At 39.9% G+C, this 15198-nt stretch overlaps 1 protein-coding gene across 5 annotated transcripts in view; it reads right to left on the bottom strand.

Moving 5' to 3' along the window:
• GBF1 (golgi brefeldin A resistant guanine nucleotide exchange factor 1) overlaps positions 1-15198 on the bottom strand; it is a 93628-nt gene that overhangs the window by 37129 nt on the left and 41301 nt on the right. For all 5 annotated transcript variants that reach the window (XM_010714425.3, XM_010714426.3, XM_019617599.2 and 2 more), the window contains exons 3-6: positions 6426-6557; positions 1445-1563; positions 712-820; positions 298-358 (exon numbers count right to left, since the gene is read on the bottom strand). In XM_010714425.3, coding sequence (XP_010712727.1) covers positions 298-358; positions 712-820; positions 1445-1563; positions 6426-6557 — 421 coding nt within the window. The remainder of the gene's footprint in view (positions 1-297; positions 359-711; positions 821-1444; positions 1564-6425; positions 6558-15198) is intronic.

The following is a 15198-nucleotide window of genomic DNA, read 5'->3' as shown; positions in this document are numbered from 1 at the left end:
TTCTTCCACATTTCTATGTCCTCAAAGAACTGGTTTCCTATTCTAAAGCTCTTCATTACTTAGCTGTCCATCTCTCCTCAAAGGACACCTTAAGCCGTGCAACCTTCCCTACCTCAGTCTCCCTGAAGTCTGACAGGGTCAGCCCAAGAGAAAACTGCCAAATCTTTCATCCCCTTCCACCTCTAAATAATGACCATTTGGGATGATTTTTCTGAGGGTTTTTAAGTGGAAGTGTGGAATCTTTCTGTCCTTAGAGGGCCATCTCGGCAATGCTGAGGCAAACACAAGCAGGTTTACCTTGTGAAGAGCAGCTGCACCATGTCGACCAGAGTGTGCTCTGCAGATTTTCTCAATAACTCTGCGAAGACAAAAACAAATAACACAGGTGTCATTACTCAGTGTGATATTATCAAGAGGCTTCTTCAAGCAGACTCCCCTCCGAGCCTTGTTTACAGAGATTACAGCAAATTTATTAAAACCAGCTCCAAAACTGCATTACTGCAAATGGGAATATAATCACGAGGTGGCGCCACAAAGCTGAGAAAAAAACGAGTCCAAAGTTACACAGTGAACTCCTAACAAATTTTCCATGAAGCTGTAGAAAGACATGCTTTCCAGGGGACATGTTCCGTCATAAAAGTAGTTAACCAATACTGAAGAAACCAGATAATTTCTTAGGAGTAATCGCAGTGAAAATACAAAGAAACTTACCACTGAGTCTCATTTCAAAGCATATGCGGAAACAAGACTGCATGATCTCACACACGGATTCATTGGTGAGGTGGGCTCCCACGGGAGTGAGCAGCAAGGTTCTCAAAACCTGCAAAGAACAGAGCATGCACGTCAGATGGTACCAGTGACTCCTGTATGCATTTCCTAGAGAAGGTTAGCTTCCTCAAGGACTCACGGAATTACAAGCAGAAAACCTAAGGGTTTCAGCAGTCATTTCCAACTGACTGCTGTCTCCAAGACACAAACAGATTAGGAGACAAGAACGATCTCCCAATCCAACTCTAAAATTAGAGACCTAACATGCTGTATGTTACCTAAAGTTTAAATTCAGCAACTAGCTATTTATCTATAACTAAATAGACCAAAACACTCATAGGTTTGCCTCTACGAATAACTTTTCTCAAAACTAAGTTTCTGAGCTCCATATGTTTAATTTATCCCTCTCAAACACAGGCCATCCACAAGGTAGGATTATTAACGCCACCGCACTATCAAGCGTGCTTGATTTAACATCATTTCATTTAATCATTTAATTATTTTCATTTGAAAAAGCTTTTACCACAGGTATATGAGCCATCTGTTTAAAAATAAAGTCTGTCGCTAAGCTCAAATAGAGTCAAAACACCGCTGCCTCCTCCTCATCTCCGTGTAACAGGATATGCCCCACAACAGGCAGCAGCCATTATGGTAATTACCTTTTCTCTGCACTTACCTGTAGGATCTTCATCAAGACAACCTCATCACTGGCATGATCTGTACCCACAAATCGGGCATGAGTGACAGCATCTGCCATGTTCTCCATTCCCTCAGCTGTGCCTTCATGGCTGGGATCTGAGTAACAGAACAAAAATGTAAGACAAGGAAAAGCTGCCTACAGCTTACTACCTCTGTGGGGAGACATGTACACAGAGATACTTTGCTCCCATCTGGTTCCTTAATTTGCATAACTTAGAGTGAGTTGCCCATTCAAGAGAAAAATTCACCCCCTAGTAAAAGAAAAACTTTTTAATGGGAGCTTTCAGCAAGACTTTATCAAGAACCTACTTAGATTTGCAGAAACACACAGCCTAACATTTGCAAATATTTTTACAATTGCAAAAACATGTAATCTAACAAAGAAGAAAATTACAATTTAGTTTGTTTCTGACTCCACATTTCTTAGATATTAACTGCTATGATTACCTCCTATTCCCTACAATGCAACACAATCTGCTGTTCAGTACATTCAGTTCTTCCTTGGGAAAGAAGAGAAAACAGATTTTAAACAGGGAACCTCAAATTTACCCCCATGAGGAGAAAATACCAAACAGGTTCCACTAGATTGAGAAGGAAAAATTATCCTTTTTTCTACATCCCTCCTAAGGAACAAAAGTTGGGGAAGGAATGGACCAGTGGTTTTCCCCAGAGAAAACAACAGACACGATCACAGTTTAGATATCGGAGTTGCATGCCTCGCGCTTCCATCATTCATCACAGCTCCTTCTCTCTATTTCAGTCTTTTGCAGCTACAAACAATGGTGCAGTTGAGAGAATGTTTAGGACAAGATTGTTGCTAGTAACCGTATCTTGTGCCACATAACAGTGGCTTCAGAAAAGTTGCCTCCGGCTTTGATTTCATTTTCACTTAAACAATATGGCACTGGGCAAGAATCTTGTTACCTTCCTACTTAAACAGTTGTTAGAAAAGAAAGACAACAACCTAAACACTAGTTAATACCTCATTAATTGGCAATGGGGCTTCTTGAATTCCAGCAAGAATGAAGCAGAACCAAGAGGAACCAAGTGAGACCTTGTACGCTTTGCAGATTCCCTCTTTTGACTCCAGTTGCATTCACAGTCACAGGCTAAACTCTATGCATCATGGAAAACTGCTCTTATTGTGATCTAAAGAGAGCAGCCTCCACCGCACCGTATGGGTTCTGAAGGGGTGCAGGATAAGAAACTTCTCATAGTCACACAGAACTGAAGTCCTACCTGCGTACCTAAGAATTTAATTAGCCTGCACAGGAAGAACACTGCTTCTTTCCTATCTCTTACACACCCCTACTGAGAACAGAGCTTGCCTATTGTTTACAAACTTCTGTGTATGCACACAAATTTTGCATAGTTCAGAATAAGTTTGTCTCCTGATTCATTAGTAGTCAAGCCTCAGTTACTTACAACAGGGGTTGTTCTAAGACCACTGGCCATTTTTACCTGCTTCATCAATTAAATGAGGCAGAAATCAGTGGCATTTCAATATTTCACTTACAATAGCATCATCACTGTTAAACAACCTCAGCACTACAGTGGCAAGAAGTTGAGTAAACATTAGAAGGAAAAAAAAAAAAGATCTGCATCAGGAAAGGCTCCCATATGCAGAACATGCAGAATCACTTCGCTGTGAACTCTTCCAGCAGGTCTGAGTTCCCCTAGGTGTAGGGATATATTTTTAATAGTTATGGATATATATAAAGTGTGTGTAAAGGCAATGCAAGCAAGTTGTATGTATGCTTCTTTAACAGACCTGTGACTTTGCTGTTCTAGCCCCTGTGTTCAGTACCAGTAAACACACTTCTCCCCCAAAACACATCACGCCTGACTACTTCATTCCTGGTTCCCTGGAACAGCTCTACAAATTCAGGTCAATTTATAAAGCCTCTTGAGTTCAATTAAAAGCACAGATACTTCCACTTTGCAGAAACAAGACAGAGAAAAGCTCAACATGCTTCTTTGTTCCCTGGTGAGAAAACAGAACGAGAAGATGCATTAATGCCTGCTCAGAATCAATAATTCAAGAAGTTTATGTGAAGTAAGAAACCTGTTCGAAAACGACAATGCAAAAGACCCCATATAGACTTAGATTGTTTCATACGGGGTATACTTCCACAGCAAGTAGGGAAAACAAAAAGCACAAAATTCAGGCTCTTAACCAACAGGGAAATCCAGATGCGTGCTCAGTAAGACCTTTAATGCAAGTGAAATAAATCACTAAGGAGACAGAGAAGGCAGAGGGGAGAACAAACTTCAAGCTCCCCAAGCAGCAAGTCCTATTGCTGGAATCCAAGCAACAGCTACTCGCCCACAGATCTATAGTGCTCAGGTATGTCAGGGAAAGTTAGCTTCAGAAATGGAGCCAGAAGCTGCTGTGGACACACTAATAACAACAACACAAGCACATACATTTTCTCCAGACAATGCAACAAATAAAATTCTGAAATTCAGCCACTAGTCTTCCTACAGGTTATATTTGAGCTCATCAAAAAGGCTGACCACCAACTGTAGTGCGGAACTGCTGAGTAAGGAAATAATTAATCCAAGGGATACAATCAATGAAGTATTGTATCATCAAAAAGTTTTCCTGTGATTTAAAAGTTACTATGCCATTTATCGAATGTAACATAGCAGTAATGTAAAACAGCAGTACTTACTACAGAGTAGAGGATGATCTCGGTAATGCTAGCTATTCCTTTTAAAACAGATGCGTAGTTACTACAAAGTTGCCCAATCTAACTCAACTGCTGACTGCATGATATATCACCAGTGAACTGTTGCATCCAACAAATTCAGAATAGATCTCTGCATTTCAGACTAACAGATAAACAAAGTCTAGAAGGCTACTCAATACTTACTCTTAATTTTAACTAGTTTTAAAACATGCCTCTCAGCAATACCGGCCTGGAAAGCAGACAGATAACCGTCTGGTGACATGTGACACAGTAAGAAAAACAGTGAAACAGCACATGGATTAGCCATGAAATGTTTTGGAAACGAGAAAAGAAAGAAGCTTTAAACAAAGATAACCTATCAAAGCAGTTTGGCCCTTTCACTGCCAACTGCTTTTAGGCTCACTATGTGGAGCAAAAGCCATCCACTCATGAAACAGACACAGCTAATGACACTCTAGGAAAAAGTTCTGATTTCATCAATCAATTATGCAGCATCAGAAAGCACCATAAATATCAGCTATACTGAATGTTCCTGACTGTACTTATGCTGGGGTTGTTTCTTCCTTGTTCTGTACAGTTCAAAACAGGCTTGTACATTAAGGACAGTTCTAAGCCTTTCCCATCTTTGGGCTTTAGACAGTCTTTAGACTACTTTCAGTCTTATGTTACAAAGAGAAACGTAAGACCGAAAAGCTTTAATTTAACAACACAACCCTAGCCAGATGTTCAGGCAGCACCACTAATCCCAGCCTCACTGGTATCTGGAACAGCACAAAGGACAAGGACACTGTGAATGTCACCTAAAGCAGGAACTGAGGTCTTCATTTACAAGCCCAGTGCACAACAAAAGCCAGGCAGAAGGTCCTTCCTATTGTCTACTCCTGCACTGCTACAGAGATACACTCTTCCCAGAGTAATCTAATAAATATTCTAAATAACAAGTATTCAAAAGATACAAATTCTTAACCACTCTTCCCTCAAATCAAGTATTTGTAACCAGCTGAGCATGCAGACATTTGTCATTTGACATGTGATATCAACCTGATGTCCCGACACCATCCAGATCACATCCAATCTAAAATATTTACATTACAGCTTAGTCCTTCAGAAAGATGCATGTCATAGGCTTATTTACTAAGATTCCTTTATTGTTCTACAAAGTGGCATCAATACCTCATCATTTTGGTCATTTCTTGCCACTTATTTATACCCAACACAGCCCACTGACTCAAGCCTTGATGCCAGTAAATGTAGTTAATAAATTCCTGCAAGATCCACCTTTCCTCATGCTTATTACAGAGAACAAAATACTTAAAAGAGGAGAGGAAAAAAAATTCAAACGTGTTCTTAAAACATAAGCAAGGAAAAGAACCAAGAGAACTGGACTTGAGGGGCAGGAGGAAGTGGTAAGAGATGTGAGACTATGCATCAACAACCATCATAGATTGTAAATTCTGTAATTCACACAGGTACGACCAGAAGGTACTAACAGAATTTACAGAGAAAAGTCAACCACGGCTCGTAGCAGAATGACACACGAAAGGCAAAGAGAAAGCAAGTTAATGAGTTGCTACAAGCCAGCTGAGCCACAGCAACTGACTACACATGCATGTTATTAGCCTTTCAAAAATATCAAGAAAGATGCACACATCCCAAGGACCATAGAAAAACAAAGTGACTGTATTTTACTTCATACTAAGACAAAGAGTATACCTAAGAACCACTAACTGATACACTGAAGTCTGACTGGGGTAATGGCAGGACTCTCTTAGCCACAACACTTAAAGCAATTTAAGAGTACTGGTACGCCATTGAGCAGGGTCCTGGACTGGGCAAAAACATCCTCACTCTAGAGCAGAAATGTTAGTCCACAAAATTAAAACTCTTGTCTGCTTATGTGCACTGCAACACTATAGTCCTTGGTGATGTTTTCTCAAGCCTGACCCTTTTACTCAGATTGCATCTAAAAGTCTGAGTCGCACTTGTGAATACCAAAGCTCAGCAGTGTGCTGTAAGCAGGTCTGCATCAGGGCAGATCAGAAGCCGTGGCTTTGTTTCCAGCCTTTATTACTGTAGTGCCAGGAAAGATCAGCAGGAATAATATTGGAAAACTGCAGATGCATATTTCCCCAGTATTAACACCAATTTCCCTCTTCCTCCCATTTCCTCATTAAGACTGCAAATACACATCCTGGCCAAAAGCACATGGCAAGGAGATGCATTTGGCTGGCATTTTGGTAAACCCCAGGAAGCCATGTTACATACCTATCAGTGCGTATGAGAGGAACTTATTCACAGAGGTGAGGGCCAACCCAGTTATAGGACCTGTAGTGTCTTCAGAACGGATCACTTCCAGGAAAGGCCGAAGAAAGACGTTGGGTTCAATTTCAGATAGCTCTATTAAAATAAAAATAATAATTAAAAAAAGACATTACACTTAACTCCTTAGGTTTCATTTTGATTTCTTTTTACAAATCTATAGCAAGCCTAATCTATGAGGAAAGACGCTTGCAAAAGCTTTGTTTCAGAAGACTGGAAGGTCAGGGTTGCTTTTAAATATTATGTATTCCCAAAAGCAATGGTTTGGGAAGCTTGCTATTTCTTTCACAAACTGAATGATCTTCTGAACAGTTTTTTGGAGCCTTCTAAAACAAATCTAACTATAAGAACATTCTACAAACACAGAGGCAGTGCTACCTAAATTTACATTTTGATTAATTGGCAGATATGGTTGCATTTTTGTAGTAGCTCCAATCATGTGAATTATGTAGAACCTATCCCACCTTCTGCCACTTTTTGAACATTCTACTATACATACAAGCCCATACTAACCACATGCAAAACATAAGACCAGGACGGATCTCTTGCAATAATTTTCCCGAATAAAAATTGCATTTCTGTAGCACAGTATGTTTTCTTGGTGAAGACAAACAAAGACAAACAACCAAACAACAACTAGAATGAGTGAAAAAAATGCCAACACAAGGGATGAATACAGGACAAGTCCTGAGGAGGACCTAGGAAAAAAAAGCATTAAGAAGGTGAAGTCAACCACAATACAGCCAGTACAGAGGCTAAGAAGAGAGTATTGCAAGTGACACAGGTAATCCTGAGGCCAGAATTTCTGCAGTACAGATCTATTTAAGTACAAACACTTGGCTCAACTTGCTGAAACCTGCATTTTATTCCCAATAAAAAAGTTATCAAGTCTAATGGCTCACAATATCAGAAACATTGGCTTTTACATTTTCAATGATACAGTATTTCAATTAGGTGTGGTAAGAGCTTCTCTGGTACTGGGAAGAAAAGGCCTACAATTCCTGAATCGGTATGAGAGAAAGAATCTGCTGAATCTTTACGTAAGTTACAGGTTTTATACTTGCCAACACAACCCAATAATTTTATCTGAAAAAAAAGTATGTATAAATTATCTTAGAATCAGGAAGATTTAAGTTCTCTTTTATCACATTTCCTATTCTTTAAGTATCAAAGTAAAAAGCAAACAGAAAGCATCTCAACAAAGACCTATGAAAAAAAATATTGTGAGGAAGCAAAGGAGAAAAAACAAAAGTTTTGTTGATGTTTTTGTTGTTGCTATTTTTTTTTTCTGCTTTAAAGTGTGCTCTCCACAGATTTAAAAATGCAATAGTTTTGCAGTTAACTGAAACAAAACTGCAATTAAAAGAAGGAACCTCAATCCCTGACCTTCCAGCTACTAGTTCAACTCAGGCCAACGCTATTAACTTCTGAGAGGTTAAAAGGAACGTGATAATTCAATCTTTTTGGCTTACGAACAACTCCCCCAACTCATCAGATAATATTCTGGTGTGGCATTACAATTGTGTCACATCCCGATAGCTCACAGAAATGCAGAGGATAATGAGACATGCTTTCATCAATATTTATTTAAGTGTGCTTTGCAGAGCGCTTGTCTGGTGGTTACAAGCATTTGGACAACATCAAATATAACAAGACGTAGGGACCAACATTCGAACTCAGCCTTCCTTCCCCAAAGCAAATCCTTTCCATAGGGACTCTATTTTTTTCTTTCAGTTGTAGTCCCACGAAAGACAAGATGGATGTAAATCCTGTGAACTGGCTGAAGACCAGATTCCCCTCTAGTTAAACTGGAAGTCTCCTCTTCCATAAAGATCACAAAATGGTTTGTCATAATTAGGGTATAACATTAACACATGCTGTTGATTATACAGCAGCTCTGGCCAGCTTCCCTGACACTCAGAGACATCAGCTTTTATGGTAACACAGCATTTTACATTAAGCTCTCTGAAACAGATTGCGTACGCTGGAAAACTGTTTCATACTGGATAGTTGCTGCTGTGTCATCAAAAAAAATATCAAAAATATAATAAACACGAAGAGAGTATTTGTAGTGCAAGGTTTACCCACCAAAGAACTACTCTCTCAGAGTTCTAAATGTCAGTGAAATTCCGATCACATCGTTAATTCCATTTTGCAAGAGTTTTATCTAGTAACACTTCTCATAATACTTTGGTAATGAAGGAAGATGTTCATTAAAATAAATTCTTCTATTCATAAGTTAAGGCTACATGAAAGAGAAGCTTACAGGCATCTAAAGAGAACCTGCTAGGTCACATAAAGTCTGCAGCTTTCTTAGCCATCTAACTTTGAAAGCAATGTAGTGCTCTCCTGAGTAAACACATACGCAAACAAATAAATACAGAGATTTTCAGGAAGGGCAGTAAAATAATTGGAATTTTTACAATTCCTTTCCCAAAGCAAAGTATATGAAGTAAATACTGAATGCTTGGAAGTACATACTTAAACATTTTCCAAAAAAGCAGCTCTGATTTCTCATTGCATTGATTCTTGCAGTGTCAGAACCTAGCAGAGCAAGTGAGAAAACCACAGCCACTGAGAGCTTTGAGAAGTGCTGATAGAGATGCTTCTCCAAATATACTTTTCAGCAAGAGATATTTTGCAGAGTTTGAATTAGAAAACATGGGATGCTACTCTGCTTAGATAACTACATTCAACTGCAAAAAAAAACCAAAAAAAAACAACCTACAAGCCTGACCTCAGCCTAAGACACTACCAGAGATAAAAACGAACAAGCATACACAGGAGATCCAAGCTTCATTAGAGATCCCTGCAGGCAGACTTCCTTGTCAATCCACTCTAATCTAGAGAAAACAATATTAAAACAAAATCTAGTCTTTTATGAAGAGCCCACGCTGTTTTAGGGACCAAAAGGAAAGCCCATCTCATTCTTTTAATGTATGATCCATGGGCCCCTTCACTGAAATTTCAGGGAAGTCAGCAGAGACCAGCACCAAAACTGTGCCCCAAAATATTCACTAACCCAAAGTACTGTGTAGAGATCAAAAAGTAGGGGAGGAATAGCTTAAACAGCATATCAGAAAGCCAACTCCAGGCTGGTAATTTTAATATGAGGACAGAATTCCTCAAAGACTACAGAGCTTTCCCTCCCTCAACCTATGGATTATTTGCGCTTAGGCACACATGTCTATAAAGATATTTAAACAACTAATTCATGTTTAAGCACCTAGCTCCCATCCCAGCAATCCCACCCAGCCATTCGGGCACTTCAGCAAACAAGCATCAGCAGACCTCTGGCGCTGCTCGCTCCTGAAGCACAGGAGCAGGTCCCTCTCGGAAAAGGTTTCTTATTGTTAGCACACTGTTGGCACATTCCTGATCTAAAATGCTCACACAAGCTGCTTTCTCTGGCAGTTAAACTCTTCACTCATGAATGACTCTTATCAGGATCGGCTATGCGTTCCGAATCAGAGTAAGTGAACGAGAAAAAACTGTTTATGACAAGTTATTTCAACATCATTTGTCCCCAGGACAGGCAACTGCAACTCAAACCGCATGACCTAGACTCCTCTTAGGCAGCAGCTGTTGGCCTTTGACGTCCAGCCTTCAAAAAGGCTGTTTGAATTTTATCCCACGCACCCCTCCAAAGCAGACGCGCTCAGACAAGAACGATGCTTAAGCACTGCTTATGCACTGTGCTGCACAATGAGCAGGCATTCTACTTCCTTCTCAAGATGAGAAAAAGACAAAAATAACACTAGCAGAAGAGAAGTCCAGCAATTCAGGACTTCTGCCTAGAAGCATAATGAATTTATGCCACAGAAAAATGAGGCACCAGCAATCGTGTCATGGCTCACCATCAAAAACACTTTCTGCAGACCCTTCTGGTCTGACACTCTATGAAACTCATTCCTGATTCACCCACTAATCACCAAAACTTTTTGTCTTTTTAGCCAAGGTGAGAAATTACTGCATTCTCTCTGAGTAGGCTAAAGGAGGAAGTACAGTTTCAAGTAATAGGACAATGTTGTATTTGCCTTTTAAAACCATGGCAAAGCAATCAGTAGCCGTGCTTCTCAGACTTTCAAAAGCATTTCTAAAGTCTGACTTCTGGACTAACTAGCAGCTTATTCTCCCTCAGATACAAATGTAGGATCACAGAGCAAGGAGCAACTCCTTTGACTGAGCCCTCTGACTATCCATTAGCTAATTTAGAAATTACCAAATCTATCAAACAAGCTACTGTAACTCATTCCTCCCTAAAAATCTTCATGGCTTGAATTTGCTGCACACAGAGTAAGTTAGGCAGCAGCCACAGAACAACATATGCATATCGGTTCTGGGTCCCTTGGCAAAACTACAACTTCATCAGCTCTGCTGCTGACGAATGGGGGATGCACATGTTTCACCACTCTGAAAACAGATTCTGCAGGCTGACTTCTTACACATGCCATTCCACACCTGCAGCGAAAGGCATGCTCTGACTTCTTCCAGCTAGGAAGTTTTGTCCAATAGCTTATTCCAGTTAACCTTCATAAACTGGCCCCTAGTTAATATGCGGTAAAAAAAACTAATCCACATTAATTTGTTCCTGGCCATATGCTCCCCTCCTCACAGTCTTGGTACAGACAGGGTTTCAAGTGAAAAGACATTTCCACTTTCAAGTCAGAGCTTTTGTTGTTGTTTTGGTCTAGACCAGCCACTATTACACAATTTAAACACAATGCTTAAATTAGGATGAAGCACGTATTTTTCTATAGAATTTCTCATTGCAAACAAAATGGATCACTACATATACAGCCAATCCCAGCAGCTAATATGATTTAAGAAATTTATAGTCCTACTTCTGAAAATAGCGATGGCAGAGTCCATTAAGTTTTATGTATCAGAAGAGGTCATCTGACATCCTATAGAAACCCCAAAACATCACTGCACTGCCTCAATCTAAGCTCTTAATACACAGAGAGAACTGGGTTCTGCACCTGCCCAGGCAGACAGCTCGGGGCAAGCTGAGGAGCTAAGAGCCTTCCTCCTCATTTTCCAGCTACCCATGTACTCCAGGCTGCTCTGAAAGACTGTGGGGATTGCACCTTGCAACATACTAGCCCACCATGGGGACTTGTATCAGCTTATATCTCTGAAAGCAATACTTCGCTGCAGTGTTACAAGTTCTATTTATAATAGAAGAAAATAATAGATACAAAATTAAAAGATATTCAAGCCAATGACAGAGAATTAACCGTTCTTTTCAGTATGCCTGTAAAATACACTCTTCAAACCTAATTCTCTGTGAATTAAAGTGGTCACCCAGGACCACCACATCAAGAGGAAACAGTGCCATTCACAGCCACACGTGAATGCAAAGCTAGAATTACAAATGCAGTTTGACAGGGGGAACCCTGAGCTGCCAAGTCTGTTCTGTTTGTCTAATTTCATTACAATGGCACAAATGCCTTCATTTGTCACACTCCAGCTTCATGTGTTTATCTCCCTTTCATTAAACATGACTTTAACAAATGACTACTCCACAGTGCCAAGATCTCAAGAGCCCCTCAGAATAGAGATTTTGTTTTTCAGAAGGGTGACAATGCGTACTGCACATTTGGTAGTCTTGATATCCTCTGGTCAGGGTTCCATAAACTCAACTGAAACGCTGTCTCCTATAGGAATTACTTACCTCTACCAACAAAGCAGGAGCACTGACAGTCCCAGCAGTGTTAGCCATTGGTTATCAGGGTTTTCAACTAAAGCCATAATCCAAATTCAGCTGTTCAGACCACCCATTACAAGTTCCTGGACAATTTTTCATAGCAGGTACTCACACTGGTATCCTCAGCCAAAATTACACTGCAAACTCCAACTATGCTGCCACTGTTAATTCAAGCGCTTTTTACCCAGCCATACTATTCTGTTCCAGAGGGAGATACACTTCTGCGATATTATGAAAAGCAGAAGCTCACTTCATTCACAATGAAAACAAATGTCATAAATAGGAAGTCACAGGAATCACAGTGTGCAAACGTTTGTGGTTTCTACCCAGATAAAAGCTAGAAACAAAAAGATTTGGGATGATTTCTGAGCCCACCACAACTACACAGTTTTCTCTGAATTTTTAATACCAGTCTTACAGATGTATTCCTGCATGCAGAATTGAAGTTGTTGAAGCAGAGGTTTATTTCAAAAGTTGAAGTTGGAAGAATTCGTTTAATTCTGCTTTCATTTCTTAGCACTCTGGAGACAGCTGAGATTGGCCAAACTGTTGATTTTTTTTTCCTGAATTGGAGCTGACACATACTCAATGTATGAACTGCACTGTAATTTGGCACAGAAGTTGAAGGTCACTAGTAGAAGGCCTTGCTATGAATCCCAGAATGTTTCCTCTCACCCTGTGATCTGAATACCTCTAGAAGAACCACAACTGTTCTGATGAAAGGTAACAAATCAATTATCCTATCCTACACAGTAAAAACCTATTGTTTCCATATTGGTCTCCCACAAGGGTGCTTAGAGCCACTGTCAACAGTAACATCCACCAACCTCTTAGTGTAATTTCAATGCTAATCCAGGCCTGTTTTCTTGAAACTTTTCCTCTTACCTTATACAGGAAGATAAGCACTACGCCAACACCTGATTACATGAGCACACTGCAGAGAAAGCTTGGATCAAGATCCATGGTTTGGAAAGCCACATATGCAAATTCAACAAAAACTGACTCGAGTTCCTACGCCTTTCTGATGGGCCTTCTCCCATGGGTACAAGTTACTTAATACAAAGCTCTGAACAACTTCCAGATGAGAAAAATCATCCTTCACATATGCCTATAAGCAGAAGGTCCTTCAGTAAGCTATATCTCAGTTACTTTCACAGGTAACTGGAAGTGCAACTTCCTTCATAGAAAAAATATCCCATAGCAGTAGAATGAAAAGGCCAAGAAAAAAAAATAATAATAGTTTTTAAGCAGACTTACAACTCATTGCAAGAGTTTTCAGTACAACATTTTTGGTAGAAGACAGTACTGAAGCACCAGTAACTTGTCAGATGTCTGTAAAGGAACACCACAGTGCTCACAGCAGTTTTTGGAATCTGGAAAATATGCTAATCCCTACACAAAGATCCTCATTTCTTCTAATAGGCTCAGCACAGCGATAGCTGCTGGTAAATAGCAAAACTCTTCAGCTGGTAACTGAAGAAAGTGTCAGCTGCATGGCAACTTCTATCCCTGAGCCATGTGGAAGAACAGAACCACAGCTGGAGATGACCAACACACGCTCCTCCAGCTTCACTCACGGACCTGTGTACTTCATTGTCCTGGCAGGAGGTTTGAAAAGCTATTTTTACAAGCAGATTATACTGCACTTAAAAGAAACATGACGGTACATGTGTGGATAAGATGCAAGTGTTATTTCACAATTCAGTAGGATCAGCAAAGATGCAATAAAGCAGCATCATCCACTTATTTATAACTCACTTAATTTCACTTAATAACATCTGGTGTCCTTATACATTGCTGACATGGAAGCAACCATGTTTCTGGACATGCACCTAGCTCAATTTTTTTAATCAAATACATCACGAAGAACCGAATTTAAGGTTTAAGACTCCATCACTGCTTATCTTTTTTAAGCACAAAAATAAACAAATCATTATTCTACTGCTAAATAAAAGTCAAGGATTCATTCTGACAGAGGTCAACGCACTGCATAAGAAACACCGTCTTCCAGTATAGGAAGCAACCATCTTTACACTGCTTCTAGAATCCAAGTTACTGAGCCTAGTCCATAGTAGTTTTCTGTTAGCTGTTTACACAGATCTCAGACAAAGAACTTCCTCCTCCTTACTGCAGAGAGCACAGTCAGTATTCACCACACTAAGTAAGCAGCACCTATTACTGAATTGCAGAGAAAAAGTATTTAATTTACAAAATCTGCAAGAAAAACCTTTACAGCTTAATGAAAGACATCCCTGAAATGCTGGTAAGCTTCACCTTTTATCTCTGTTTAGAAGCAGATGAAATTATTCCAAAAGATTTCTTACAGAAAAATCAACACACAGGACACACGCCAGCTCTCGCGATAAACCTGCACAACCTCTGAGCTTCAAAGCCCAGGGGCAGTCCTCAAATGTAGAGACATACGACTCTAAATGAAATTACTAAATCAAACTAAACCAAAGCAAAAAGCAGTCATCCCGTGACAAATTCATCCGCCCTTGACCAAACACTGATAGTTATTGATCTTGCTGCTGTTGTGAATTAGAGGCAGGTTTCCCAAGGTTCTCTCCTAATACAAGAAAGAGAGAACAGCCACACTAACAAGGCCGACTAGGCTAAATGAAACCTACGGGGAATTGCATTGCACAGCCAAGTCCTGAGGATGGACTGATCCGTCCATCTTACTGACAGCAGAAGTTTGATGTGTGTCATCTTTAAGCACTCTTTTTCCTCTCTAAAAGAAATTGGCACACGTCGAAGGAAGAGCAATTAGGTTGTGATACTTTACAGAACTCCATTCAGTCACCGTACTTGCTTTGCCAAGGTATTTTATACACGTCTTGCACAGTACCAGGTCCAAACTAAGTAGGCAATTTAAAAGCCCAAGAGAAATTAAAACTTTCTTCCCTGGTATTTTAAAGCTCAGAAATTCTCCACAGCCTTGTGTGTCTATCACGCTATGAACAGCTTTCTCATTGCAAATTCACCATATTGTGCAAGGGAAAGCTT

The sequence above is a fragment of the Meleagris gallopavo genome, chromosome 8 (assembly GCF_000146605.3).
Source record: "Meleagris gallopavo isolate NT-WF06-2002-E0010 breed Aviagen turkey brand Nicholas breeding stock chromosome 8, Turkey_5.1, whole genome shotgun sequence".
NCBI classification, from domain to species: Eukaryota; Metazoa; Chordata; class Aves; order Galliformes; family Phasianidae; genus Meleagris; species Meleagris gallopavo.
This window is presented reverse-complemented; position numbering and strand designations above follow the sequence as displayed.